The sequence below is a fragment of the Planococcus citri genome, chromosome 3 (assembly GCF_950023065.1).
Source record: "Planococcus citri chromosome 3, ihPlaCitr1.1, whole genome shotgun sequence".
NCBI lineage: Eukaryota > Metazoa > Arthropoda > Insecta > Hemiptera > Pseudococcidae > Planococcus > Planococcus citri.
In genome coordinates, this window is record NC_088679.1 from 52,478,068 (window position 1) to 52,505,226 (window position 27,159).

A 27,159-nucleotide genomic window follows, 5' to 3' on the forward strand; every position below is an offset into this window, starting at 1 on the left:
AATCTAGTGATCTCAACATTTTTCAAATTCAACCATAGGTTTCTTGAAATTGTGACTTAGTAGAAGAGAATCAAATTGGTCCGAGTGAATTTCACTATATTTTATGGACATTTAACGTTGTTTGTGGAGTTCATGTATGTGCATTTACCTGTCCCTGTGTACTGTGATTCAGATGGCGGCAATAAATAATAGGGTAGGTACCTTGTTTTGAAAAAAAACTTGAAATTTTTGAATCCCCACTGCACCACCTCAATGGACGTCACTGGGGTTTTGAGATTGGTGATTTGGTGATCGCTAGGGCTAGGATTTATATGCAAACGCACATCCGTTTTGGCTATACTAGTTATCGCATATCTCTGTTTCTTTTGCTATTCATACATTTCTCAGACGAATGGTGGAATTTTTTAGCGCATATTTCCGCATATTTTGGATATAAATGCATATAGGTATTCGCATATTTTCATCAAAAAATGCTCTTATAGCGCATATTCATCGCATATTTCGAGTCGTTAGCGCATATTTCGGAAAAAAAATTACAAAAATTGATTTTAAAAACACAAAATTTTGAAAAAAATTATATGTTTTTCAAATTGAAAAAAAGAATTAAAACCATGAAATATTAGCCAATTTTTTGTAAAAAATGATGGATATTGTTTTTATTTGTATCTTGACCAGTTTTCGATACTTTTAAAGAGCATTTGATGATCGGATGTTATTCCAATGTTCAATTTTTGCATTTTGTAAAAAGAAAATGCTATTTTATGATATAAATCTGAATGCGTGTAGTTTTCTTGTTTATAAACTGCAATTTTAGCTCCAAATTAAAAAAAAAAACTTCATTTTTATATGCGACATGCTGTACTTTAATAGCGCATATTTCGCATACTTTTGTCATTTTAGCGCATATATTCTCATATTTTCGTAATTTTTAGCGCATATTTAAGGCGCATACAATCGATTTTTTAGCGCATATAAATCCCAGCCCTACTGATCGCCATTGGCAGGGCTGGAAAACTGAAATGATATTAGTTCCAGTTTCAGTTTATAGTTTTCAGTTATCATTTTTTAAGTTCCAGTTTTCAGTTTTCAGTTTCCAGTTTTCATTTTTTTAGTTCCAGTTTCAGTTCCAGTTTTCAGTTCCAGTTTCCAGTTTTTTTTTTTTTTTTTTTTTTTATTGAGTTATTTACAGAGTTTTACTGTTTTACAGCTGCAATTCACAAAATAACTCTCATAGTCATAAGATCATTCATAAGAAGTGAATATCTTATTACATATATCATTAATAATTCAATAGAAAATTAGAAATGAAAAGACAAAAAGTAATTTAGGGATCGCGGAGGGGGGGGGTCCAGTCCAGTGCCTCGCTGCCTACACCTCCAGCTCCGGCTCCCAAATTTAAAAAAAAAATACCTCCGGCTCCGGCTCCAGCTCCGGACATTTTTCATGAGTACCTCCACCTCCACCTCTGGCTCCACTTGAAAAATTTCAAGTACCTCTTGCTCTTGCTCCAGCTCCGGCTCCCGGAGCAAGGCCCAAAAAAGGGTACCCTCCGGGGGGTTCTCCCCTCCAGCTCTGCCTCCGGAGGTCAAGGAGGGGGGGTTTTGAGCCTTCCCCTCTGGCTATTTGAAAAAAATACCCCCGGCTCCAGCTCCAGCTCCGGTTTTTTTTGTAAGTGCCTCCGCCTCCACCTCCGGCTCCAGTAGAAAAATTTCAAGTACCTCTTGCTCCGGCTCCTGCTCCCGGAGCAAGGCAAAAAAAGGGTACCCTCCGGGGGCCTCCGGGCCTCCACCTCCGCTCCGCTCCGCGATCCCAGAAGTAATTAGTAATATCTTTTTCTTTTCAAAGTTTTATTACAAAAATGAAAAAATTCTCAAGAGACACTCTAGAGAGAAGAAAATGATTAAGATTAATTTATTACATCGAGCGATTGCAATTGAAGAGCTCTATTCCAAAGTGGGTTAAGTCATTTGCAAAAAAAGCACATTTTACAGAAATTTTTACTTCAAAAGTGAGGTAAGTCATCAATTTTTCAAAGTGATTTTTTCTACAAGCAATTGTTCTATGTCCAAAGAAAGAAAAGGTGCACCGACCTTTCAAAACAGAACAAATTTTAGCAACAAAAATCACTTTGGAATAAAGCTCTTCAATAAAAAAGTTGAATTGAAAACTGAAAAAAAAAACTGAAATTCCAATTAGTTCCAGTTTCAGTTTTCAGTTTTTAGTTTTCACTTTTTTAGTTCCAGTTCCAGTTCCAGTTTCAGTTTTTTCATTTTAGTTCCAGTTAATTTCAGTTTTCAGTTTCAGTTTCAGTTTCAGTTTTCCAGCCCTGGCCATTGGCCAACATGCAGAACCCAAATGTAAAGTTTGTATGCTGGTAACTCAATTTTGAAACTTCCAAAAAAGTGTGGATGGGCTCCCGCAGTGCCCTTTTTGAGGTCACTGGGGGTTTGAGGGCAATTTTGAAGTTGGCCAGTGATGCACTATCAGCTACAATTGTCAGTTTGGCGGTACCTCATTTTGGAAAAAATTTTAAAAATTTTGAATCCCCCCCGCACCTCCCCATCTGAATGCACCGGGGGCTATCCACCAAATTTGACATCCACATGTCGATAAGTATGAGTGCCGAGTGTGATTTCGCCGCTAACTCATTTTGTTGATGAAATTTGAAAATTTTGAAAATTTTGAAACCCCTCCTACACCTCCCCATTGTGTGTCACTAGGGTTTTGTAACCTATTTTGGCACTCAATCATCCTCACAAATCACGCACACTTGTCAAAATTTTGGTACCTCATTTCAAAAAAGAGATGGAAAAATTTTGAATTTTGAAAACGCCCCAGCAACTCCCCTATGGGCATCACTGGGGTTTTGAGATGGTCAATCACCTTTGGCCCACAACCAGAACCCAAATGTAAAGTTCGTTTTCTGTACCTCAATTTTGAAAATTCCAAAAAAGTGTGGATGGGCTCCCACAGTGCCCTTTTTGGGGTCACTGGGGGTTTGAGGGCAAGTTTGAAGTTGGTCAGTGATGTACTATCAGCTACAATTGTCAGTTTGGCGATACCTCATTTTGGAACAAATTTTAAAAATTTTGAATCCCCCCGGCACCTCACCATATGAATGGCCCGGGGGGGCTATCCACCAAATTTGACATCCACATGTCGATAAGTATGAGTGCCAAGTGTGATTTCGCCGCTAACTCATTTTGTTGATGAAATTTGAACATTTTGAAAATTTTGACCCCCCCCCCCTAGACCTCACCATTGGAGGTCACTGGGGTTTTGTCACCTCTTTTGGCACTCAATCATCCTCACAATACACGCACACTTGTCAAAATTTTGGTACCTCATTTTGGAAAGGAAACAAAAAAATTTTGAATTTTGAAAACGCTGCCTCAGCACCACATTAGTTAACCATACCATACAAAGTAACCAGAGTTGGGAGTAGTTGGTAATTATTTGATGCATGCCCTAATGTTAACTCTCAGTATTGATCCTACACCTGCTATGGATGAAATAAGAAATGCAGCTTCAGGCAAAGATGGATTCTTTGAGTAGTTAAACTCCAAAAACTAGGGGCCAGAGGGGCAGCTTCTAGAAACTTAGATGCCCCAATGTGTAAATTGTTCAAAGAACATATTGCGATAGGAGACAGTATAGTGTCGATTTCCTCAAACGAGGGGAAGTGGGTAGCAATAATAGTCTCCCTCCATATTTGAGAGATCAAGTGAGCCTCTCAGATATCTATGACAGCCTTAAAGATGAGAAGTTTGAACCGAAAGGTAAATATGTATATTGATTGTATCTGCCGGACAACTCAAACTTAATTTCTCGAAAAAACCATATGAAATCATAGAGAAAGAACTCAAAAAGATTATCAACCTACTTCTCAACAAATTCCAAGTGGAGTATGTAATATTACTATTCCCAATAGTAAAACCACGTCAAAAAGGTGACAAGGAAGTAACCCTTTCCCGCCACATAGAATATCAAAAAATATACCTCAAAATGACAGAAGATGTATGTGTATTCTTCTGGAGGGAACATGCAATGGGATATCTACATACGGAGATATGCCAGAAACAGGAAGGTGGTGAATACATATGACCAAAGACAGGCGTGGACAAAAATATACTTCCCAACATCGAGAGATTTAAATTCATACATAGAGTCAAAAGGTTCTATCACTTCTATCCATTAATAACTACATATGTAGCTCTACATAACCTTATGCACAGGAAACTTGACCAGCACATTCTAAACATATATTTTTTTTTTATAAATTATTTGACCATAATAGGACAGTTGTGTTCAAAGATAAATTTTTGCTTTTGTTTTCGACTTACTTTTGTTCCTAATTTTTTTTGATGACCAAGACCACAATAGTGTATTCCTACCCTTGAAACTGGTCAAAAAATCTGTGAATATAGCAAAACAACCTCCTTTAAAAAAACGCATATTCTCTAAAACAAATTTTGATAATTTTTTCCACTCTCTGGAATCTGAAAATTGGGATGTACTGAAAATAGGTGATATTAATTCAAGATTTTCTAATTTTTTAAATATTTTTTTGAACCACTACAACTTATCTTTCCCACTTCAAACTTACACAAATCATAACCCTAACCACTTACATTATCCTCATAGTATTCAAACCCAAATACGCACCCTAAAAACTAGACTGTTGGAATCTTACTCAAATTGGAAATTTGGTGGGTCTGAAGATGATAAAATAGAATACAAGCTCCTTCAAAAGGAATATAAAAAATTGATCAATTGGGCAAATATATGTAGAATCAAACTCTCACAAAGTTGTAGTATCAAATAATATTTGCAAAACTACATGGAAGATAATAAACTCATATCAACCATGCAAACAAACCATTGATCATATTACATTCCAAGACACCAAATTTACCAACTCAGCTGATATGGCCAGGTTATTCAGCCAACATTTTGCAACTGTTGCAAATAACGTAGTTAATTCTTCTCAAACATTGGACCCATTATCCCTTATTCCAACTAATGATTCCTCAATGTTTGTGTCACCAGCTACTGCAGCTGAAGTCTCTAATGTCATACAAGGTCTCAAAAATTCCAACTCCAGGGATAGTTATGGTTTAGATGTAGGCCTTATCAAACAAGCTGATCGCTACATATCTCATATACTTGCTGAACTTTTTAATGACTCCATAGATCAGGGAAAATTTCCAGACAGCTTGAAATCAAGTATTGTAAGCCCGGTACATAAGAAAGGAGAAAAATCAAATTTAAACAACTATAGGCCCATCTCTGTAACACCAGTATTCTCAAAGATTTTTGAGCGTCTGTTGTATAATCGACTGATACGATTCCTATCAGCTAACAGCATTCTAAGTGAAACACAATTTGGCTTCCGTCGTGGAAAAAACACTACTAAAGTAATATTTAATTTATTGAACAAAATTCTCCAAGCTGGCCAAGAGGGTGAAAATTCATTGGCAATATTCTGTGATTTATCGAAAGCTTTTGATACCATGAACCACGGAATTCTACTGGGAAAGTTGAAAAAATATGGGATAAGGGGTCCAATCCACAGTTGACTGAAATCCTTTCTCGAAAATAGGGTACAAATAGTCAAAATCCAAAATGGTGAGACTTACACCTTTTCTAAAGAGAAAATAATAGACAAAGGAGTCCCCCTAAGGTTCCATACTTGGACTTCTATTATTTATTCTCTATGTTAATGATTTGTCATCTTACATTGACATACTTCTAACACAGTTTGCAGATGATACAACTCTGTTTTTAAAAGGTTGTAGCTGGGACACACAGCTTAAAAAAACAAAACATGTTCTCAAAAACTCAATCTGTTGGTTTAATGCAAATTGCATGAGCTTGAACCTGGAAAAAACAGTGCGTTTCAATGTAACCCCCAAGGAGGCAAACCAGGTAGCAGAAACTCTCTCAACTATACCTAATCATAATGTCTCAAGTGCCGCAAAGTTCTTAGGGGCTGATGTTCAATGTAATTTAAAATGGGATGTATACATCACATTATTAACCTGTTGTTTGTCATCTATAAACTTTTTACTCTTTCAGCTATGCCAAATTACAAATCAAAAAACTCTCAGAATTGCATATTTTGGACTATTCCACTCTACAATGGCCTATGGGGTAGTTTTTTGGGGAGGTAATGCATCTTATGTCAAGCAAATTCTCACTCTACAAAAACATGGGTTAAGAACAATTTATAAACTACCTCTAAGACAAACATGCAGGCCCACCTTTGTTGATAATAAAGATTCTCACTATAATATCACAATATATTTTGGACATATCTCACATATCTGTCATGGTTTATACTAGGGTTATAACCTTTCCAAAAATTACCCATCTGGCATCTATACAGTACCAGATCACGAGGTAACCTTAGAACTCCCCACCACCACACAAAACTTCTCCAGTGTGGCAGTGTAGTACTGTATCATCTGCTGCAAAAGTAGGTATATAATCGGATTTTAGGAAGTGTAAAAAACCAGCCAACTGCAAAAAATTCCAAAATGCCCTCAAAGAATGGCTGATAACTAGGGCTTATTATACCCTGGAAGAATATCTCAGCTCCCCAAATTAAAAAACATTCAAAATTTGTTTATTTATTTATTTTATAAAATAACCTGGAGTAGATTTTATGTACCTAAGTATAGTCTTAAACCTTTTTATGTTTTAATCATGTTTTTTTATCCTATTTAAAGCTGAAATTTATATTATATAGATAAATAAGTATTATTCAAATAATTTTGTTTCAATTATGTAATGCTTAACATGATATGATGGCAGCAATAATCCTGCCCGCATGTATCTCGAATAAAGAATTTAAAAAAAGATGGTCAAAAAACCACTCTTTGAGGTGTATGTCCCTCCCAAAACCAACTCAAAAGTGGATAAACTTGTTAAACAGATCGAGTATAACACATAACTCGCTTTTTAGCTGCCCAATTTCATATTCACGCCTTCTGGAGCAAATTCAAAATTATGGAGAAATTGAAAAATAGCGCTGGAGGCTCCAGAATGGCTGGAAATGGCAAAATTTCGATTTGGGGGGTTAATATCAGTTTTAGGACTTACATTTTTACTGATCAAGTATGTACTTTTTTTTAAAAAAACATAACTCACCAGAATAGTCAATGAACTTGGGCAGCTGAAATCGGATGAGGACACCTCAGGAGGTCCCCTTGTCAGAAAACAGGAAAAAACTACAAATAACCATCTCTCCCATGTATCAACTTCCGGAGCTCAAATTTGGGCCAAATGTAATCTTCCAGATACCTGATCGACTCATACCACCGTTGGCCGGATCCGGCCTTCCGGTCAGAAAACAGAATTTTTTAGTTTTTTTTTCTCATATTTTCGGTGAAACTTGAAAAATGACCGTTTCACCCCACCAAATGAACTTGTTGGCCGGATCTGGAATTATCATCAGAAATCAAATTTTTTCACATAACCTTAACATGAGAAAAAGCAAGAAAAAATTCGGTTTTCTGAACAGAACAGACAGTCGGATCCGGTCGATTCACCATGACGGACCTGCCAAAACAAAAATTTCGAAAAAATATATGATATTGAGGGGTCGTAAATACATCCAAAAAACATGTTTAGAAAATTGTTCCTCGCAATTTTCATTGTTAAAAAACATGAAATAAGACGAAAAAACGCCATTTCGAGGGGTATATAAGAAGGGAGGGGGTTAACATTTCTGACAATATTCACCAAAAAATATTTGATCGGAATAACGAGTATGTGGTTCACCCATTTTTCCCCCCTATTTGACTGGACTATGAGACAACCACGAACGATAGTAACGCGCGCGAACGCTACGTAACTTCCCACGATAGCGCCGTGGACTATCATGCCCAACCCCCGGCAAATATGACGCGTGGTCAGTTTTTATTTTTTTTGACAATGTTGCACCAACTCAAACTCGTTGAAACTTTTATGGTATAATCTTGACTAAATAACGTATTTTAGGAAAAAAAATGGTGACTGTACCTCCGCAACTTCTTTACAAAATGGCCGCTCAAAATTTTCAAAACGCCACAATTTGGTGAAAAATGGTCCGAAAAATTTTGAAAAAATTTCAGAGGCTTCCCCTCACCCTTAAGAATCGATACAAAAAAACGCGAAATTTTTATCTACTTTTGGCGAAACACTGGAAAATAAAGTTTAAAAAACACATTTTGGCCCCTCCCCCCTGAAAAAAAGGTCTGGGGGTCTGAAAATTTTTTGAGCGTATCTTCTCATCATGGGTAACCTTTGGTGTGAATTTCGTCGAAATCCATTTCTGGGCCCAAAACCGTACCTTATCCTCCTATACCCTTTCATCAAATAGAGATGGAAAGCTGAAATTTACTCTACACTCCAATTTTAACACCCTCTGAAAACGACTTCTGGTGGATTTCAAGTCATTTTACAGCCTCCAACGACTTTTTTTAACATTACTGGAGCCTCCAGTAGATTTTTTAAACTTGAAATTTCCTCAAAATTTTATCAAACCAAGATGGAGAGTCGAAATTCATTCTGCAAACTATGTAATTTCAATACGCTACGAAGTTGAATGCTGGTGAACTTCAAGTCATTTTAGAGCCTCTAACGAATGTTTTGAACATTACTGGAGCCTCCAGTAGATTTTTGAAGATTGAAATTTCCCCAAAATTTTATCAAGCCAAGATGGAGAGTCGAAATTCATTCTGAAAACTAATTTCAATGCGCTACGAAGTTGACTGCTGGTGAATTTCAAGTCGTTTTGGAGCCTCCAGCAACTTTTTGAAAGGTTGTATGACGTTTTTTTGGAAAATTGAAATTTCAAAACCATTTGAAACCATCATGTAATCTGCGAAGTAAAGTTCAGCTTGCCAACTCCAGTTGATAATTTAATGTTGGGGAAATTTCAAGTTCCAAAAATCTACTGGAGGTTCCAGTAATTTTCAAAAAAGTCGCTGGATGCCCTAAAATTACTTGAACCCACCTGAAGTTGTCTTCAGAGGGTGTTAAAATTGGAGTATAGAGTAAATTTCAGCTTTCCATCTCCATTATTTGATGAAATTTTGTGAAAATTCAAAGTTTCAAAAATCTGCTGGAGGCTCCAGAACTGCTCAAAACGGCTTGAAACCGTTTCCAATCGATTTGGCATGTCGAAAATAGGGTATATCCCAAATTTCAGCTTTCTTGGTCAATTTGGTGAAATTTTGATTTTTTCCCTCATTTTTGGCCTAAATTCGATTTTCAAAAATTCACCAAAAATCGAAAAACGCACTTCAGACCTTGAAATTTTGACAGGTGATAAATTTTTGCATGATCTTTCGATCTACCTTTGTAAAGTTTGAAAAAGTTCGTGCAAGTCCTATGTTAAAACGCAAAATCTGAGATTTCGGCTGACCTGTCAATCAAAATGGCCGCCATTTTGTAAGTAAGGCCAACTTTTTTTTTGGCAAGTTTGCTTTAAAATGTTTCTCAGGATGTCCCCTTTAAGAAAAAAGTTGTCCCGGAGGATCGGCGGGGGGGGGGTGAAATTACTCCTATTGTCATATTTGTCATATGCCGGACTATTATTGACACAGTAATTCGTGTTTTCCATGTAGTAAGAATTACTCTCACAATGCGTGATATTTAAGGCCTTTTTATAATGCTACGTTTTTTTCTACGGCAAAAATTTGAAAAATTTCAAAGTGCTTTTTTTACGGCAAAGTAAAATTAATTTTACTTTGCCGTAGCTTCTTACGATTAATTCTACGGTAAAAAGTACGGCAAAAGTAAAATTAATTTTACTTTTGCCGTAAAAAAGCACTTTGAAATTTTTTACCATTATAAATGCCTCCGTTGTAATACATGAAATTAACTTTTGCCGTAGAAAAAAACGTGAAACGCTACGTTCATTATAAAAAGGGCTTTACTTAGAAATAATAGTAAAAATTACTTTTATAACTGAGTAATTTTTACTTGGGCAGAATAGTGAAACTTTACTATCCGTGAATAGTAAAAATTACCGTTACAATCGCAACAGATAATACCACCTGGTGCAGTACTTTTTATTCAATCATACAATTTTATTTTTTACCAGAACAGAATAGTAAAAATTTACCATCCGTAAATAGTAAAAATTACATTGAATTTTGTGGGAAAAATACTATACAGAAAAGTAATTTTTACTTTCATCACGAATTGAACCACACGTTGAGTGATTTTTACTATGAGATTAGTAAATTTTACTATGAGGTTTGTAAATTCTACCTAATTTTGGGTAAAATATATTTTTTGGCGGACATTTATTATTTTTTAACAGGTAATTTATGTTAAAATTTTTTTCCGTGTGGGAAGAAACGGCCATTTTTCAAATTCACCGAAATCAAGAGAAAAAACAGTAAAAAATTCTGTTTTCTGACGGGAAGGCCGGATCCGACCAATGGTGGTCTGAGTCGATCAGGTATCTAGAAGGGCAAATACAAATTCGGCACATTCTCACTTCTTGCATACAAACTCGGCACAATGCTAGAAATCGCTCCCTAATGACACATACAAATTCGGCACATACAAACTCGGCACACAAGAAAAAAAAGAACGAAATTAACACATACAAACTCGGCACATAGGAAAGAATAAACCTCGCATTTAAAACTTGAGTGTAAAAAATTTTTCGCACCTAACCTACGCATAAATACGCAAGTAGGTACCTAGTTTAGGTACGTACTCTAATACGGATAATAGGGATGGATGTAATTTTAATTCTATGTACCTAACAAGGGAGGTGCCCGAGGTGATTTCAACAATTCTTGCACCATTAGATAGAGGACATTGAATATAGCATAACCGCAAATTTTCAGCTGCTGAAGTTGATATTTCAGCCGTCCAGGGCGATTTTTCGATTTTCACATAAGTATCGTATGTACATACTTAGCAATTTTGAAAAATTGTCGATAAATAGTTGGCCCAGAACAGAGGACATTGAATATAGCATAACCGCAAATTTTCAGCTGCTGAAGTTGATATTTCAGCCGTCCAGGGCGATTTTTCGATTTTCACATAAGTATCGTATGTACATACTTAGCAATTTTGAAAAATTGTCGATAAATAGTTGGCCCAGGTCGCATATCAATACCTCTCATATTATTTGGGCATTTTAATACATATGATGAGACTAACCCACAGTGAAATTTTCTGCTGCCGAAGTTGATATTTCGGCCATGCAGGACAATTTTTCGATTTTCACATTGCAATTTTGAAATAAAAATTGGTCAAAAATTGAAAAATCGCCCTACACCGCTGAAATATCAACTTCAGCAGCTGAAGATTTCACTATGGACTAGTCTCATCATAATGTACAAACGCCCATGTAATATGAGAGGTGAGAGGATTTGGGATGCGACCTGGGGCGACTATTTTTGGTCAATTTTTCAAAATTGCCATGTGAAAATCGAAAAATCGTCCTGGATTGCTGAAATATCAACTTCAGCAGCTGAAAATTTGGGGTAAGGCCATGTTCGATGTCCTCTATCCAATGGTGCAAAAATCGTTGAAATCGGTGAATGTCACCTGAGGCATCTCACTTGTAAGTATTGTAGGTACCTACTACCTACATGAATTAACAGAGTACCTAGCTACTTTGTTGATAAGTATGTATGTTGTACATATCTGCCTTGGATGAAATCTATTGAAAACATAATGTGTGGATACATGTTCTATCTATTTTACCTATTTGACTATTTTCTAGCGTGTCGAATTAGTATCTATTTGTATGTGCTCTTTTCGGTTTCGTTCATTTTTTCCAATGTGCCGAATTTGTATGTGTTCTTTTCGATTTCGTTCGCTTATTCTAATGTGCCGAATTTGTATGTGTTACTTTCGTTCTTTTTTTCTTATGTGCCGAGTTTGTATGTGTCATTACTGACCCCTGGTGTGCTTCCTTATCTTGTGCCGAAATTGTATATGCCCATCTAGAAGACTACCTTTGGCCCAAATTTGAGCTCCGGAAGTTGAAACGCGGGAGAGATGGATATTTGTAGTTTTTTCCCGTTTTCTGAGTTGAACAGCTTTACCTGTGTACACAAAACTTCAAACGCTTGCCAAAAATCGAGAAATCAACTTGAGCCGCTGAAAATTGGGGATGGGTGTTTTTTGAGGTCCTCTTTCCAATACTCCAAGTTTAATTCAAATCGGAGATTATCACGTGGGGGGGGGGGGGGGGGCTCCCTTGTTAGCTTAAGCCTGGTACAGACGATCCAATATATTTGACAAACTCGATTTGTCAAATCAAATTGAATTTATCAAACATATTTGGTTGTGTGGACGCTCTGATGATGTCTTTCTCAAATTTTTAACGTTTTGTTGATCGGAGACACCATAAACACCAACTCTGAAGATAATTCTGAGAATATAAATAATTTCTATTTTCAGAATTGGTGTCATCGATCAACAAAACGTTGAAAATTTGAAAAAAAAACTTAGATTATCAGAGCGTTTACATGATCTAATATATTTGACTTTCCATGTAACCAAATATATGTGATAAATTTCATCCAATTTGACAAGCCTGTTTTGTCAAATATATTGGATACGTGTGTACCAGGCTTTAGTAGGTTCCTGTAGAAATATCGAAAACTGAAACCTTAATTTGCTTCCCCTGAAAAATCATGAATATTGACTTATATCGTTAATATAAATTCGTGACTTTTGACTAACCTTGTATAGTGGCAATGGAAATGTTCCACATAAAAGTCAAATGCATAGATTTCAAATGGAGATATTCTGTACTGTCCATGGAATTTGATTTTTTCCAAGTAAAAGTTGAAATATTTTGACTTTTACCTAGAATGGTGAACAAAATATAAAATTTAAGAACTATTAACCTATTAGTGAATAATCATCATTTATGAAAAATGTTATTATTTTACCAATTTAGTGGTTCAAAAGTGTATAAAATTGAGTTTGAAAAAGTTGCACGTTTTTTCTGTAGAAATTATCTATTTATTTCCACTATGAAGGAAGCTTGTAGGTACTCATGTTAGGGTACTATAATACTGTAAACAATCGTGAGACAGCCAAAATGGCGTCGATTATTTCCGCTGTTTATTATAGTACCCTAGTGTAGTATTTAACTATCACCGTTTTTTGCGAAAATCTTTTAAAATAATGGGAATTAGTGTTCTATCGGAGAATTTTTTAAAAATCCCGCGGACAAGTTGAAGAAATTTGGTGCTCAAATTTTATCACAATTCCTGACTTTTATAAGAATCGAACTACTGTTACCAATTATTTCATCTTGCCTGGGAAATTTGAAAAAATTCTTCTTCAGGACACCATTTCACATCGTCGTTTTAGTGAAGATTTTGCAATAAAAAGCGGCAGTTAAATTTTAAACTGATTGAAAACTTACAGAAAAGTTACTTATTTTACTTACACATTATGACTTCAAAAACAACGAGGCTTCCACTTATAATTCACGTATGTCCACTTGACGTAAAATTTTTGGTCTGATGTGTGATGGTTCATATTGGGGTGGCGATTTTCATATTCTCTAAAAAAAAACAATTTTTTTCCTCGAAAGGTCTAAAAGCACAAATTGACAAATTAATTGTCATCAATTTTACAAGAACTTTTTCAAGCGGATTCAAGCTGCGGGCGAAGATGTAAGGCACTGTGTAGCGACATGTGATGATGCCCATGATGCGACAACTCTCACTTTCTCGGTTTCTCACGATCTCACCTCGCAACTGACCAACACCACCTATATTGTCCGTCTAACATAGCTTGACCTGAATTGTGTCATTTGCATAAGCCGAATTCCAACAAATTTCTCATGAATTTTTCCAAATTTTTTTGGTTCTCAAAATTTTTTAGAAAGTAAAAATTATTGGCTATGTATTTTTTGCATGTTTATTTATGGCTGATTGGCTGAAAAAAGTTTATTGAAAAAAAATCAAAATAAGAGCAAATCAATTTGGGAAACCCTTCTGTTATTCCTTTTTGGCTTCCATAAAATGCGACTGACACAATTCAGCTCAAGCTATGTTAGACGGACAATACAAGAAGGCCGAACACTGCCTCAAAAAAGTCTACGTGACATCATAGAAGGAGACGATTACCGCTCAATGACTCCGTTTTTATTTTTTTATTAATGTTCTAATTTTTTATTTATTTTTTTTAATTTTTTCATTATTTTACACAAAATATGCTAGTATTTCGCAACGCAACTCTGTATTATTTTGAATTTTCACCTTTTTTTACAAGTTTCTTTTATTTTTATCGCAAAATTCATGAAACATCATTGATTAAATCATTATTCATCTCATCATCTGCGATCTTTTACATGAAAATTTATCGGGATCAAATTACAGGCGATAAAATATTTCTATACTTACAATTTTTTGAGTTTTCCGTAACATTTCATTAATGGATTTTTTCTGGGTCCACTTTGAATCGTGCTCAACTCAAAATTTTCAGTGAGTACCTACCTAGGTATACATGGGTGTTTTAAAAAAGCAAACTGTACTGACGGAATCAAAATTTTATTCTCATTAATTTTGCTTTTTTTTACTGAAAGCTGTAACTTTGGTTGTTAGAAAGTTATTCTACTCAGGTTCAAAGTTGTAAAACAGTCGCAAGGAGTAAAAATAAATTTTTGAATAGAAACTGCTTGAAATTGTCTGTGAGCACCTCAGCGTTCTATTAAAACATTAAAATAATGTATTCTGCATTTTATCCTCTTTACTTTATTGCTTTTTATTTCTCAAAACTTTATGCAGTTTTTGAAGTTGAAAAAGTGTACAAAATAAAAACTGAAAAGTATACCTACTCGCCTAACTTAAGGATGCTTTATTACGCGGATCACCCGTTTTTTAAACTTTGAACTTGAATTTTGTTGTAAGAGGTAGTCGTGCTCAAAGAAAATTTTCGGTGATTTATAAATTCAAAGTTTGAATTTTACTCTGCGGGACTAATTAATTTTACAACTTTGAACCTGAATAGAATAACTTTTGAACAGTAAAAGCAGCAACCCTAATTAAATCACTGTATTGGAGAAAAAATAAAATTGATTTAAAAAAAAAATCTACTCAGTGAAACCAACTAAATTCATGTTGTATGAAATTCTTTTTTAGGTGTACTGAAAGTTGAATGTAAGTTAGGCACTATTCTACGGCAGCTGTCGCCCAAGTAAGTTATTTACATTATGGCATACAGCAGTGAAGCTGGATCTCACGTAAATTATAGCTCGATTTTAGAACATATACGTTATACGTATGACCCAAAACACCTATGACTATTTACCTTTTTTGTCACTGTGGTGTAACAGGCGATTTCCATTACAATCCAGTACCTACCTACTGCAAATAGAATCGAAAACGAAATGCAGCAACTGTGAAGTCGATGAACTAATAACAATCATTGATAAAGATAATTTTATTGTTCAATTTTTATCATATAAAAACTGTGTAAAAGTTGAAACACAGTTGCCGGTTGCTGCCTGAATTTGGTAGGTACACATCACATTGCTCTATAGACTGATTCTACATACATAATTATCGTTAAAAATAGTATAGCGTAGTAAATAGTCATTCACAACCACGCATCAGTACAATTGACTACATCTAACACCTCTTTATCTAACAAAATGACAATACAATCGCATTAATCTATGGTGTTTCTGGAGTTTTGTATTTTGCTGTCTGTACTGATTCAAATTTTAAACTTGAAATTCATTCGTAGAAATGGCTCTAGATAAGTCATAATGTCTTCTATCAGTACATCATGAACTCATCAATGCAATGTTCAGCTGTGATCAACTGGTAAAACTCGGTCGCATGTTACAAAGGATTATATTTAAAAGGTATCTAAATAATCTTTACAATCTTGCTTTTCGTCTCGTTAGTCATGTAAGATAGGCATTCCACTCGGAATGTTTCATAATATTTCCGTTTGTTAAGTACTACATTTTCATGTTCAGTGGATTTTTACTGACCAAAGTACTGAATTTCCAGTTCACGTAGGCAATTGCGAAAGCAAACCGAAGCCATCAGAATGGTGTGGATTCCTACAAATAATATAGGTATACAATAAGTATCTACCTTCAAATTCCAACGCTTAAGGTGTCTTTATTCAACAGGGTGTCCACTCATTTCTGGAAATGATTTTCCCTGACTTTTCCAGGTTTTCCAGACCAATTTTTCCATTTTTCCAGATATTTTTTTCATATTCTATGCTTGCCCCACAGTTTAATTAAAGAGGTTTTTGGGGGAGGGGGGGTGTAATTTTATTTCATAAGCTTCTCTTCGAACTGGATACTTCTTCGGATATAAAAAACAGCTAAACTTCGATTATTAACTTTTTAAATTAAAAAACATGCAGCAATTTTGGCCACTTTATATGACTTAGGTATAAAAATTTTCTTTGGTTTTTTGGATTTTTGGAGGCCTGAAAATATGAAATTTGTTTTTTGCTCGAGCTAGAACTTTTGAAAATTTTCATTTCAAGATGCCTAAAAACGAGGTTTTTTTAATGCAAAGAATTTTTGGTTCTTGAATTAATATTGGAATGATGTTTTTTTGAAAGAAGTTACTTTGGAAAAAGAAAAGAGAACAGGCTCGAGCGAAAGCTTCTGAAAGTTTTCGTTTCGAGATGCCTAAAAACGAGGTTTTTCATGTGAGGACAAGCAGTTTTTTTGGCTTTTAAAATTTTAGAATTTGAATGATGTTTTTTTCGAAGGAAGTTGATTTTGACGAAGAAAAAAGAACAAGCCCAAGCGAGGGCGAAAATGTTCATTTTGCTTTTGAAAAAGATGAAGAAGAAAAGAAAACAAGCCCGAGCGAAGCGAGGGCAAAAACTTTTGAAAATTTGTCTTTCGAGAAGTATAAAATAACGTTTTTCTTTCATCACAGGTCCTTATCCAAAATTTGAAATTGATCGTTTTTTCAAAATTCCAGGGATTTTGCGTGAAAATTACGAAATTCCCTGACTTTTCCAGTCTTGTGGACACCCTGTTCAAATTATACACTTCGTATAAACCATATAAAATGCGTAAAAATGAACCAAGAATAGCTGAAGATGATCCTTTCTATGACCACCTAATTATGATTGGTTACGAAGACCCAATTTTGCAGAAACGTAGTGAGAAAAAGTAATAATACATTATACGCGTTTTATTATGTATTTTTCTTTTTACTACTCGTACACTCATAGAAAGGAGCGATATTTTTATAATATTAAAATTGCATTCAAGCTGTAACTCGAAGCTGCAAAGATGTATGATTGTGATCTAATTCATTTCATCTTTGTGTTATTTGCAGCTAGAAGCCTAGTAATAAGAAACAGTTAATGAGGAATGAGGAAGGGAAGAAGATTCTTATTTCGTTCATCGGTTTGGCCGAGGCTCGTTTGAAAATCGCTCAAAATGAGAGTAAAAACGATATTTTTTCCTAATTTAAAATTTCTGAACTCAGAAATTAATTTGGCCGTGAAATGTGAATAATTTTCAAATTTTGGCGGGAAAAAAAAAATAAACATATACATATGTAGATATATAAATAAATGAAAATACATTTTTATACAGCGAGACAGCAATTTAAAAGCTGATTCTGGAAATTCCAGGGTCAACGACCGACGACTCAAAAAATTTTCATCGCGATGTTGACAATTCCACCGATGTTGAACAGCACCTGGAAAATAAAAAATCGAATAAAACAAAACATCAACAAAGAAAACAGAACGATAAAATAAAAAAGTCACCGGAAAAAGTCCAACAAGTTCTTGTACTCGATTACCATCCGATCGTTTCAAACCAAGAGAAATCCAAAAACATAGTTCTAGTTAAAAACGTAGTTCCATCGAACATTCCACTGCCGCCATCACCTGAAAAAAAAATACATGTATGTATAGTACCATCTACAATCGAAGATGAATATTTTTATGGATTAATCGATACCGGCGCTGAAGTGAATATAATTTGCGAAAGATTGTTGAGGAAAATGGGGAAATATCATCGTGACGCGATAACGCACATCAACATACCCGAACATTCATTGGTCATCAAAGTTGCCAACGGCGGAAAAGAAAATCCACTACTGTACGCCGCCAAAATTCAAATGAAATTTGGAAAAGTCGATATGACAATTCTATTCTATATTGTAAAAAGGCTCTCGTGCGGTTTTCTGATTTCACGCGACACGAGGTTGGAAGAAAAAATCGAAGTGGCAATCGCGATGTGACAAAATTCCAGGATCCGCCGAAATTTTCATCCGATAATATTTTACATTCTGTACATAATGTAAGAGAAATGGACATTGTAATAGAAGTAAAAAAATTTAATAATGTAGAAAAAGTATTCGAAAATAAAACCATCGAACAACACTTCTCATTTATTATTAACCTAATAAAAAATTCAAATCTTCCATAAATGAAGAAAAAATGCACGCGATCGATCGTTAACGCTAAATGCAAAGAAGACAAAATTATTCAAAACCAAAATCGAGCACCTGGGTTATACTACCATTGACAGCAACAAAATTGGAAAGCAAGACAAAAAAATTAAAAAACTCGAAAAATTCAAAAACAAACACTGACAAAAAAAGAAAAATGAAGTCGTTCTAAAATCGATAAAACAAGTCCAACGACTCATGATCAAAAATTAACAGGTCATTTATACCAATTATACGTCCATTCACCGAACTGTTACAAAGAGGGCAATCATTTCGAATGGACACAATTACACATTAACGCGTTCAATGAATTGTTTGAAGAATACTCGAAAAAGTTTGAGTTTGCGTCTCCCGATCCAAGGAGAGAATTTTTATCGAGATCGCGAGTGATCAAGACACTGTAAACGGAGTCATTTATCAGTGCGATGATCAAAGCAATGACAATATCGTAATGTTCATCAGCGCGATGCTCAAACACCAACAAAATTACACACTCATCGAAAAACGCGTCCTAGCGCTAATTACTGTGCTTAAAGAAGCCCAGATGTGGCTCATTCGACGAAAAATAAACGTACCGGAATCGATAACAACACCAATCGCCAAACTATGTGAAATAGCGCAGATTCATGATTATACTACCTACTAAATTCATTTGATATTTTTTTCAACATTAAAAAGAACACAAAAAATATTTCGAACCTATGCCCCCCCCCCCCCATCGAAATAACATTGAACGTGAACATGATACATTTGACATTCACCAGACATGACCCGTCTGATGAATTGACTAAAACGATATTGAACGTTAAAACCAAAAAAGACCTGGACGACGGACTTCGAAAAGAAAGATCAAACAGGCATTGAAATACGGCGAAGTGGACGAAAAGACAAAAATTCGAGAACCCAAGGCGATCGCGATGAAAATAAACAACTTAGGAAATAATTACACAATAAAAAATGACATACTATACAGAAAGGTCGATGAACTCGAATTAATTAGATCATCAGTCTCCTATACGACATCATCACGTATTTTCACCACTAGTACGGCTATTTGGGCGCGAACCGTTTGGATTCCACTTTCTCCAGGACCATCTATTACCCGAACGCCGCAAAACGATACGGACCTCGAAAACCGTGCATACTTTCTACCGCGAGAAGGAAAGAGATTCGCAAAGCTTTATTATAAAAGTACCTCGATAATTGGAACGGGATCACCGCCGCGGTCGTGAAAAGGCTACTACCTAGACTTCCAGAAACCATAGCGCCGAAGATGACGCTAGTGGCACTATCGCAACAGCTCCCTAGGCTATTCGACGATAAGTTATACGTGGAAATAGGTCCGGAAGATGTGGAGAGACATTTCATAACAATCGAACAAGTATGTGAGAAGGTAGAATAATTCGTAGAAAAAGCGGCGGCGAACGCATAATTCGTGATCGTGTCACTAGTACCAGACACAGGTAGCGAATATATAGACTACCGGATAAAAACAGACAACGCGTATCTGAGAAATATAGCCGAAAAACTAGGTGTCGACGCAGATTCGACTCCTAGCAGCACAGTTCGAACGTGGTAAACTATTTTTCGTAAAGAGAAACCAGTGTATGGTTCCAAATGCCGAATTCGTGAATTACGTCCTACAAAACATGTACCGAGACCATGATTGGAATCCCGAAAGGAATTTAAGCTCAAAGTATTATGTAGTTAGAAGTGCCGTTAGCGCCTGATGCAAATTTTCAAATAATTTTTTATAAAGAAAAACCACTGAATGCATGAAAAATGGTTTGAAAAATCGAAATCTACGAAAAAATAAACCAAATAAAGCTTATCCCACGAAAAATGATCCACAAACCATCGAAAAATTGCAATTCTGGCGAAATAAAAGTTTTTTCAAATTGTTTCACACCATCATTCTGCTCCCTAGAATTCTCCAGCGACATTTTTCAAATTATATCCACACGAGCATTCAGCTCTCCAAAATTCAAGCGATATCGAATACCGACGTCAAAGTCGCCAAAACACGAAATTTATCGAATTATATCGGTGCGAGCATTCAGCTCTCCAAACGAATTCCATTCATCAGACAACAAAATTCTTTGAAACAACAACAAATTCTAAAAAGAACCTTAAGTTGTTGAAATGTCGACGCGCAAATAATCGACTCGATAGTCGACAAATTTGTCGTTAACCAAAAAAATCCAGCAATTGTAAATTATTGAGGAATTATCGACTCGATAAAATTTTTTATAATCTTTTCTCCGTAGAAGGTTCCCCGCAGCCCGAAAAACAACCTAAGAACAAAATAGAATGAAAAATTCTATTGAATAAAAAAAATGCAAAATTGCACAAAGCAAACATTTACCATAAAAAACATTCGCAATTCGAGTATTCGGCGCATAGCGCAACGTCGAAAGTCAACGAAACTAAAATTCCAATCCATACGTCGACGTAGATAACATTTCCAGATTACGTAAAACGGTTCGAAATAAAGTGTCACGATATCGATAAAGACGCTGGAAGACTTTCCAGACCGTGTGGACAACGCAATCCATTGTTGACAAAACATATTCACTCGAAATTTCCAGATCAAAATTTTCCGTAATCTACAGACGAAAAAATAATTAAAATCGTTTCTCAAAATGATCTGGGTAAAACTTTTACCTTCTGATTAGTCGGCAGCATTCATTTCAAAATAAGAAAAGGAATCGGGGCACCCATAATCGAACCAAATTCAGAAAACTCACACGTCAAAATTATCTGCGAATGAAATGGAAAATTGAATTTTCGTCAAAAAAGCGATTAAAAATACCAAACAATAGTTACCATTAGGAATTCGTTCGCAAACTTCTCCAGCCGATTCCAGTCGCACCGAAATAGGTAGCCATAAAAACAGTTTTACTTGTTGGTTGCACCATTATTCGAATCTATACAGAGGTATTAAAACAAATTAAAAAATAATCGTGGAAGGTTATAAGTCGGAGGTATATTCACCTGTAGAACAGCTTCGTAGCAAGTCATCATATGGTTTCATTCCAATCTCGTCGTACATTTGTTTAAATTTACAGTAACATTCGGCCATCGCTGAATTTCGTTGAATATCATCGAATCTATCGTACCATTGTACCAAAGGACAGAATAAAATTAAAAAACGTTAGTAATGATTTATTTAGAAAAATATATACCTGATTCAAAATTACGGTTCTCCGGCCTAATATGTACTACCAATATGACAATAACCTTATCTGTTAGCTGTTACCGGTATGTATATCACTCTAGTTACCCTGCGTCACCTACGAAATTTTTTTTGGAATAAAGTATCCGAATAAATATGTAGGTATTAATACACATGACATAGGTGTAATCAAACTCCGAACAATAATTAGTTAATCTTAATTAAAAATTACCCATTGAATTCGTCGAAAATCATATCCGATCCAAGATGGCGATCAGCAAAAGAGCACTTTAAAATTTTGAGAAATTTGAACATTTTGTTTTCCTATTTTCCTATTGGGTGAAATGATTAAAGACGTCATCAATCTGGTAGCCAATTACAATATAATACAATTTACAACCAATCATAGAGCCGTATGTTATCACTAGTATTATGGGGGTATGCTGGACCGCCATTTTCTTCCTTCCCAGAACGTAAACAAAGGAAACGCCGTAAGTATGCATACAATTTTTCGTGTAATGAACGCAATTTTTTGAAATGTTCGCGAGTTCGGGTGAACTTCTATGAGGTCTCAAATTAAAGACGATGAAATTTCCTATCGATTGATGTTAAATTTTTGTCATTTCGAGTAAAAATAACGATTTTATGAATACTTCTATTCTACGGATTTTTGCATACTACGTACGTCATCTTTAAACTGAAAATTCTCAAAATTATCAGTGGACACATGCATGTTTCAAAGTACCAAACTGTTCGGATTTTCATCCTCTTTAAAATGAGCTGTTAGCGAAAGCTCTAGATGCAACCGATCAAATCTTCTGGACGTTTAAAGTTGTGAAAACAAGCTGCGCGCGGTAAGTATTGAACTTTGAACTAAAATTACTCAAAATTTAGAGTGGACACATAGGTATTTTAATACATCAAAATGTTCGTAATTTTATCCTCTTTAAAATGGTTGTTTACCGAAAGCTCTACCTTCAACCGTTCAAAAGTTTTTGAAGATCAAAGTCGCGGAAAGTGTTCAAGTCGTGTTATCACTGTTATCACAGTCAGCTATTTTTGACCAGTAACCACTTTTCGCAACTTCAATCTTCTAAAACTTTTGAACGGTTGGAGGTAGAGCTTTCGGTAACCACCATTTTAAAGAGGATAAAATTACGAACATTTTGATGTATTAAAATACCTATGTGTCCACTCTAAATTTTGAGTAATTTTAGTTCAAAGTTCAATACTTACTGCGCGCAGCTTGTTTTCGCAAATTTAAACGTCCAGAAGATTTGATCGGTTGCATCTAGAGCTTTCGCTAATAGCTCATTTTAAAGAGGATGAAAATCCGAACATTTTGGTACTTTGAAACATGCATGTGTCCACTGAAAATTTTGAGAATTTTTAGTTTAAAGATGACGTACGTAGTATGCAAAAATCCGTAAAATAAAAGTATTCATAAAATCGTTATTTTTACACGAAATGACGAAAATTTAACATCAATCGATAGGGAATTTCATCGTCTTTAATTTGAGACCACATAGAAGTTCACCCGAACTCGCGAACATTTCAAAAAATTGCGTTTATTACACGAAAAATTGCATGCGTACTTACGGTGTATAGACACTGGACCTGCGGGAAGACATCCAACTAGCGGCCATATTGGCTGAATTACGTGTGTCATGCCAATTTCTCCCGCTGGGTGCTTTTGGCTGCGCTGTACTTCAATTTTGCAGGCAACAGGGAAAAGGGAGGGTTGTGTAGTCCGCGAGGTACTCCTGACTGCGCGCGCAGCCAGGAGTTCCTTCCAGACTACACAACCCTCCCTTTTCTCCGTTGCCTGCAAACTGACGTATAGCGCAGCCAAAAGCACCCAGCGGGAGAAATTGGCATGACACAAGATTTTACTACCGTCCCTTTTCCCCGTTGCCTGCAGTTGGATGTCTTACCCGGAGGGCACAGGTACAGTGTCTATATTACGGTGTTTCGTTCATTTATGTACGTTTTGGGAAGGAATACAATGGCGGTCCAGCATACCCCCTAGTATTATTAGGGAACTCTAGTATTATTAGGGCGTATTATCAAAAACCACGAAGACAAAACACAAAAAATTTAACAAGCGTGGAAAAGTTTTCAAAAGTTTTTCGAATTTTTTTTGAAAGTTGTTGTTTTAAAAGAAAAATTTACGAAAAGGATGCTGATGCATCTGTTCTTGAATGTTCAAACGATCATTAGTTATTTTAACGTAATGTAATTTATCTCTCATTTCGATTTTGTGCGATCCTCTATCAAGAAGTTGGCTAGTGATCTCAATTCTTCGAAGGAAATTGCAATGGTAACACAGATAATTGTACTTTCACATCATTTCGTGTATTCGAATATTATCTACTTGTATTTTATTTTAGAGTAAGACTGAAGTTGATGTTGTCGGTTTCACCGACACTGAACCGAACGGTTCTTCGGTGGAGAAAAACAAGAAACAGAAATCCGGCGGATTTCAAAGCATGGGTTTAAGTTTCCCTGTAATCAAAGGTGTTTTAAAAAGAGGATACAAAGTGCCTACACCAATTCAGAGAAAAGTAAGCAAAATTTTTCAATGATGTTTTCTGAGTCTTGCGAAATATTTATTCATTGTTTTCCTAGAGTATTCCTGTTGCATTGGAAGGTCGCGACATAGTGGCTATGGCCCGCACTGGAAGTGGAAAAACAGCTTGTTTCCTTCTACCTATGTTTGAGAAACTCAAAGAACATTCAAGTTCTGGAGCTCGCGCGTTGATAATGTCGCCGACGCGTGAATTAGCTTTACAAGTGCGCATCTTGTTATTAAAATGATATTTGATTAATTATTAACAATGGGCATGTCTGAAATTGATTTTGTTTGTGAGCAGACGTTGAAATTCATCAAGGAAATTGGACGGTTTTGTACCTTACGTGCAGTGCCCATTCTTGGAGGTGATCCTATGGAAGCGCAATTTTCTTCAATTCATGGCAATCCCGATATAATTGTTGCTACTCCTGGAAGATTTCTTCATATTTGTGTCGAAATGCAGTTGAAATTGAATAGTATAGAATACGTCGTGTTTGACGAAGCCGATAGGTAAATATTTAAAATAAACTGACTAATCTTGTTTCAACATACCAATGAGCTAATAAACTGTCTGTCGCAGATTATTCGAAATGGGATTCAGTGAACAGTTAACTGAAATTCTTCATCGTTTACCGGAAACGCGTCAAACAGTGTTATTTTCTGCCACTTTACCTAAAGTACTGGTGCAATTCGCTAAAGCTGGCTTGAATGATCCAGTATTGATTCGGTACGTTATTCGAACTCCGTGTCTGAAAATGTTATCGTCAAAAATTTTCAATATTTATTTTCATTCATTTATAGATTGGATGTTGAAACTAAAATTCCTGATACGTTAGAACTGAGTTTTTATCACTGTCGTCCTGAAGAACGCGAAGCTGCTTTATTATGTTTATTGAAACATATTCTTGATTCTGAAGGCCTGACTGTTGTATTTGCAGCTACCAAACACCACGTAGAATTTTTACATATGGTTAGTAGAATTTTCTGATACCTTTTTAATTTTTTGTAGAAAACTAATTCTATGTGATCGAATATCTTTCATTCAGATGCTCGAACATGCCGGAATATCCAGTACTTACATCTATTCTGATCTTGATCCATCGGCTAGGAAAATAAACACTGCGAAATTTCAAAGCGGAAAAGTCAAAGTCTTAATTGTAACTGATGTCGCTGCGAGAGGAATTGATATTCCACAGCTGGATTATGTCATAAATTATAATTTCCCAGCTAAACCAAAATTATTCGTTCATCGCGTTGGTTAGTTCTTTGTTCATGTTTTGGATTTGTGAAAATATTTCCGAAAAATATCATTTTAAAAATAATTTTATAGGTCGATGTGCTCGTGCTGGTAGAAAAGGACATGCTTTTAATTTAGTTACGACGGACGAGATATGTTACTTGCTAGATTTACATTTGTTTTTGGGACGTCCTTTGAATATGGTTACCGCCGATAGCAAACAAAACAGTTCGAGTGATGCTTGCTTTGGAAAAATCCCCCAGTTCTTATTGGAAGAAGAATTAGCTGCTCTGATGAATTGGAGTGATATAGCTGCTGATGTGGTAAATTTTTCATCTTTTATGCCCATTGGTATAGTACGTTTATACAGTTTTAAAGTGGTAAATTCGTTGTTCTAGCAATCGATGAAAAAAGTGTGTAATAATGGTTACAAAAGTTACATTCGATCTCGTCCTGGTGCGTCTAAAGATAGCGTTCGAAGAGCTAAATCTATCAACGTGGAAGAGTTACAAGTTCATCCTGTTTTTGCGGAAAAATATGGCACAGAAACCGATCGCTTGAAGTTCATCAATAAAATGAGAGATTATAAACCTCAAACTGTAAGTGGAAAACTTCTTTTAAAATTATTATCGAATTTGAAATTATTATCATTTATCCGTTTCAGACCATCTTTGAATTAGGACAGTCATCTAATTCTATCATGTCACTATCGACGAGACTGTTCCGTAAGATTAATAAGGAGAATATGGTTAATTTTCATCGGAAGAAAAAAGAGCAAAAAGAAAAAGGTTCTTTAAAAGCCGTTATGTATCGTTCTGTTGATGTTTTTTTTATTGAGTTAATTTGTTTAAATTTTAGAAATTGTAACGGATGCTAAAGAAAGATCTTCCAGCACGCTGGAAAGCAGCAACGCCAATGATATCGAGGATGTTTTCCAAGAAGTAATCACTTCAAAAAGAAAGCGAAAATTGAATAAAGATGCTAACCCTACGGCAGCGAAGAAAAAGGCAATAATTGATTTAGATCATTACGTGCCATACAAGCCGTCCGATGATACAACGGAGAAAGGGTAAATGCGTTTTTTTAAAAGTTATTCCATGTGTCTGAAAATTTTATTACCATTACCATTTTCTTGATAACAGATTAGCCGTAAATGAGATGCATTCAAAATCCAACGATGCCGTTCTGGATCTAACTGGTGATACTACTGATATGATGAGATCACAGAAAAAAGTGAACAGAAAATGGGATCCAACTAAAAAAAAATACGTTGCTAGTAATAATAAAGAAAAAATGATTAAATCCGAGTCTGGACAGTGGATTCCAGTGTCATATAAAAGCGATAAGTACGCTAAATGGCAAGAAAAGAGTAAAGTGAAAAATGCTGAAAATAGTGACGATGAAGAAGAAGCTGTCAAACCTTTACCAGGTAAAATTAATTTAATGGCTGCATACTTGTCTTTTTGTTCCAAAAAATTATTTTTTAAATCAATTTTCAGGAATGTCTATGCGTCTTGATACCCGTTGGGGTAAACATAATATGAAGCTTTATGAGAAACAACAAAAACGACTAATCAACATTGATACCGCTCATATTCTGAAGATGAGAAAAATCAAAGAAAAACGACGACAAAGAAACGGCAGAAAACCTAGTAATAAAACTAAAGTGAAGAAAAAGAGTGCTAAGTTTAATAAAATCTAATAAAAATGACAATTTTTAAGCGTGTTTTTCATTTTT

At 35.4% G+C, this 27,159-nt stretch overlaps 1 protein-coding gene and 2 long non-coding RNA genes across 5 annotated transcripts; 1 reads left to right on the forward strand and 2 right to left on the reverse strand.

Annotated features, from left to right (window-relative positions):
• Positions 1–1,150: 1,150 nt before the first annotated feature.
• LOC135840242 (uncharacterized) lies at positions 1,151–13,763 on the reverse strand. Its single transcript, XR_010557713.1, has 3 exons — positions 13,427–13,763; positions 12,709–12,834; positions 1,151–7,563 (listed from the first exon to the last, which is right to left on the reverse strand). It is a non-coding gene; the product is annotated as an uncharacterized LOC135840242 (long non-coding RNA).
• Positions 13,764–15,411: 1,648 nt separating this feature from the next.
• On the reverse strand, positions 15,412–22,266 carry LOC135840258 (uncharacterized). Of its 3 annotated transcripts, XR_010557716.1 has the most exons (8): positions 21,845–22,266; positions 21,678–21,730; positions 21,432–21,547; positions 21,264–21,364; positions 21,102–21,197; positions 20,803–21,043; positions 17,749–17,871; positions 15,412–17,678 (listed from the first exon to the last, which is right to left on the reverse strand). It is a non-coding gene; the product is annotated as an uncharacterized LOC135840258 (long non-coding RNA). The 3 variants fall into 3 exon arrangements; XR_010557715.1 differs by having other exon boundaries at positions 15,412–17,871; XR_010557717.1 differs by lacking the exon at positions 20,803–21,043 and having other exon boundaries at positions 15,412–17,871.
• A 1,307-nt stretch (positions 22,267–23,573) lies between these two features.
• LOC135840249 (ATP-dependent RNA helicase DDX54) lies at positions 23,574–27,142 on the forward strand. Its single transcript, XM_065356686.1, has 13 exons — positions 23,574–23,932; positions 24,003–24,176; positions 24,241–24,405; positions 24,486–24,694; positions 24,765–24,911; positions 24,986–25,154; positions 25,231–25,441; positions 25,515–25,744; positions 25,820–26,020; positions 26,086–26,209; positions 26,280–26,490; positions 26,564–26,850; positions 26,921–27,142. Exons 1-13 carry the CDS (start codon positions 23,930–23,932, stop codon positions 27,121–27,123), a joined length of 2,334 nt encoding a protein of 777 aa, XP_065212758.1. The 5' UTR covers positions 23,574–23,929; the 3' UTR covers positions 27,124–27,142.
• Positions 27,143–27,159: the final 17 nt, after the last annotated feature.

What these genes read in the sequence shown, in the direction of transcription:
- LOC135840249 (XM_065356686.1), top strand. An exon ending in AATGATCCAGTATTGATTCG is followed by an intron (nt 24,912 to 24,985) that starts GTACGTTATTCG and finishes ATTCATTTATAG; the next exon opens with ATTGGATGTTGAAACTAAAA. An exon ending in ACGTAGAATTTTTACATATG is followed by an intron (nt 25,155 to 25,230) that starts GTTAGTAGAATT and finishes TCTTTCATTCAG; the next exon opens with ATGCTCGAACATGCCGGAAT.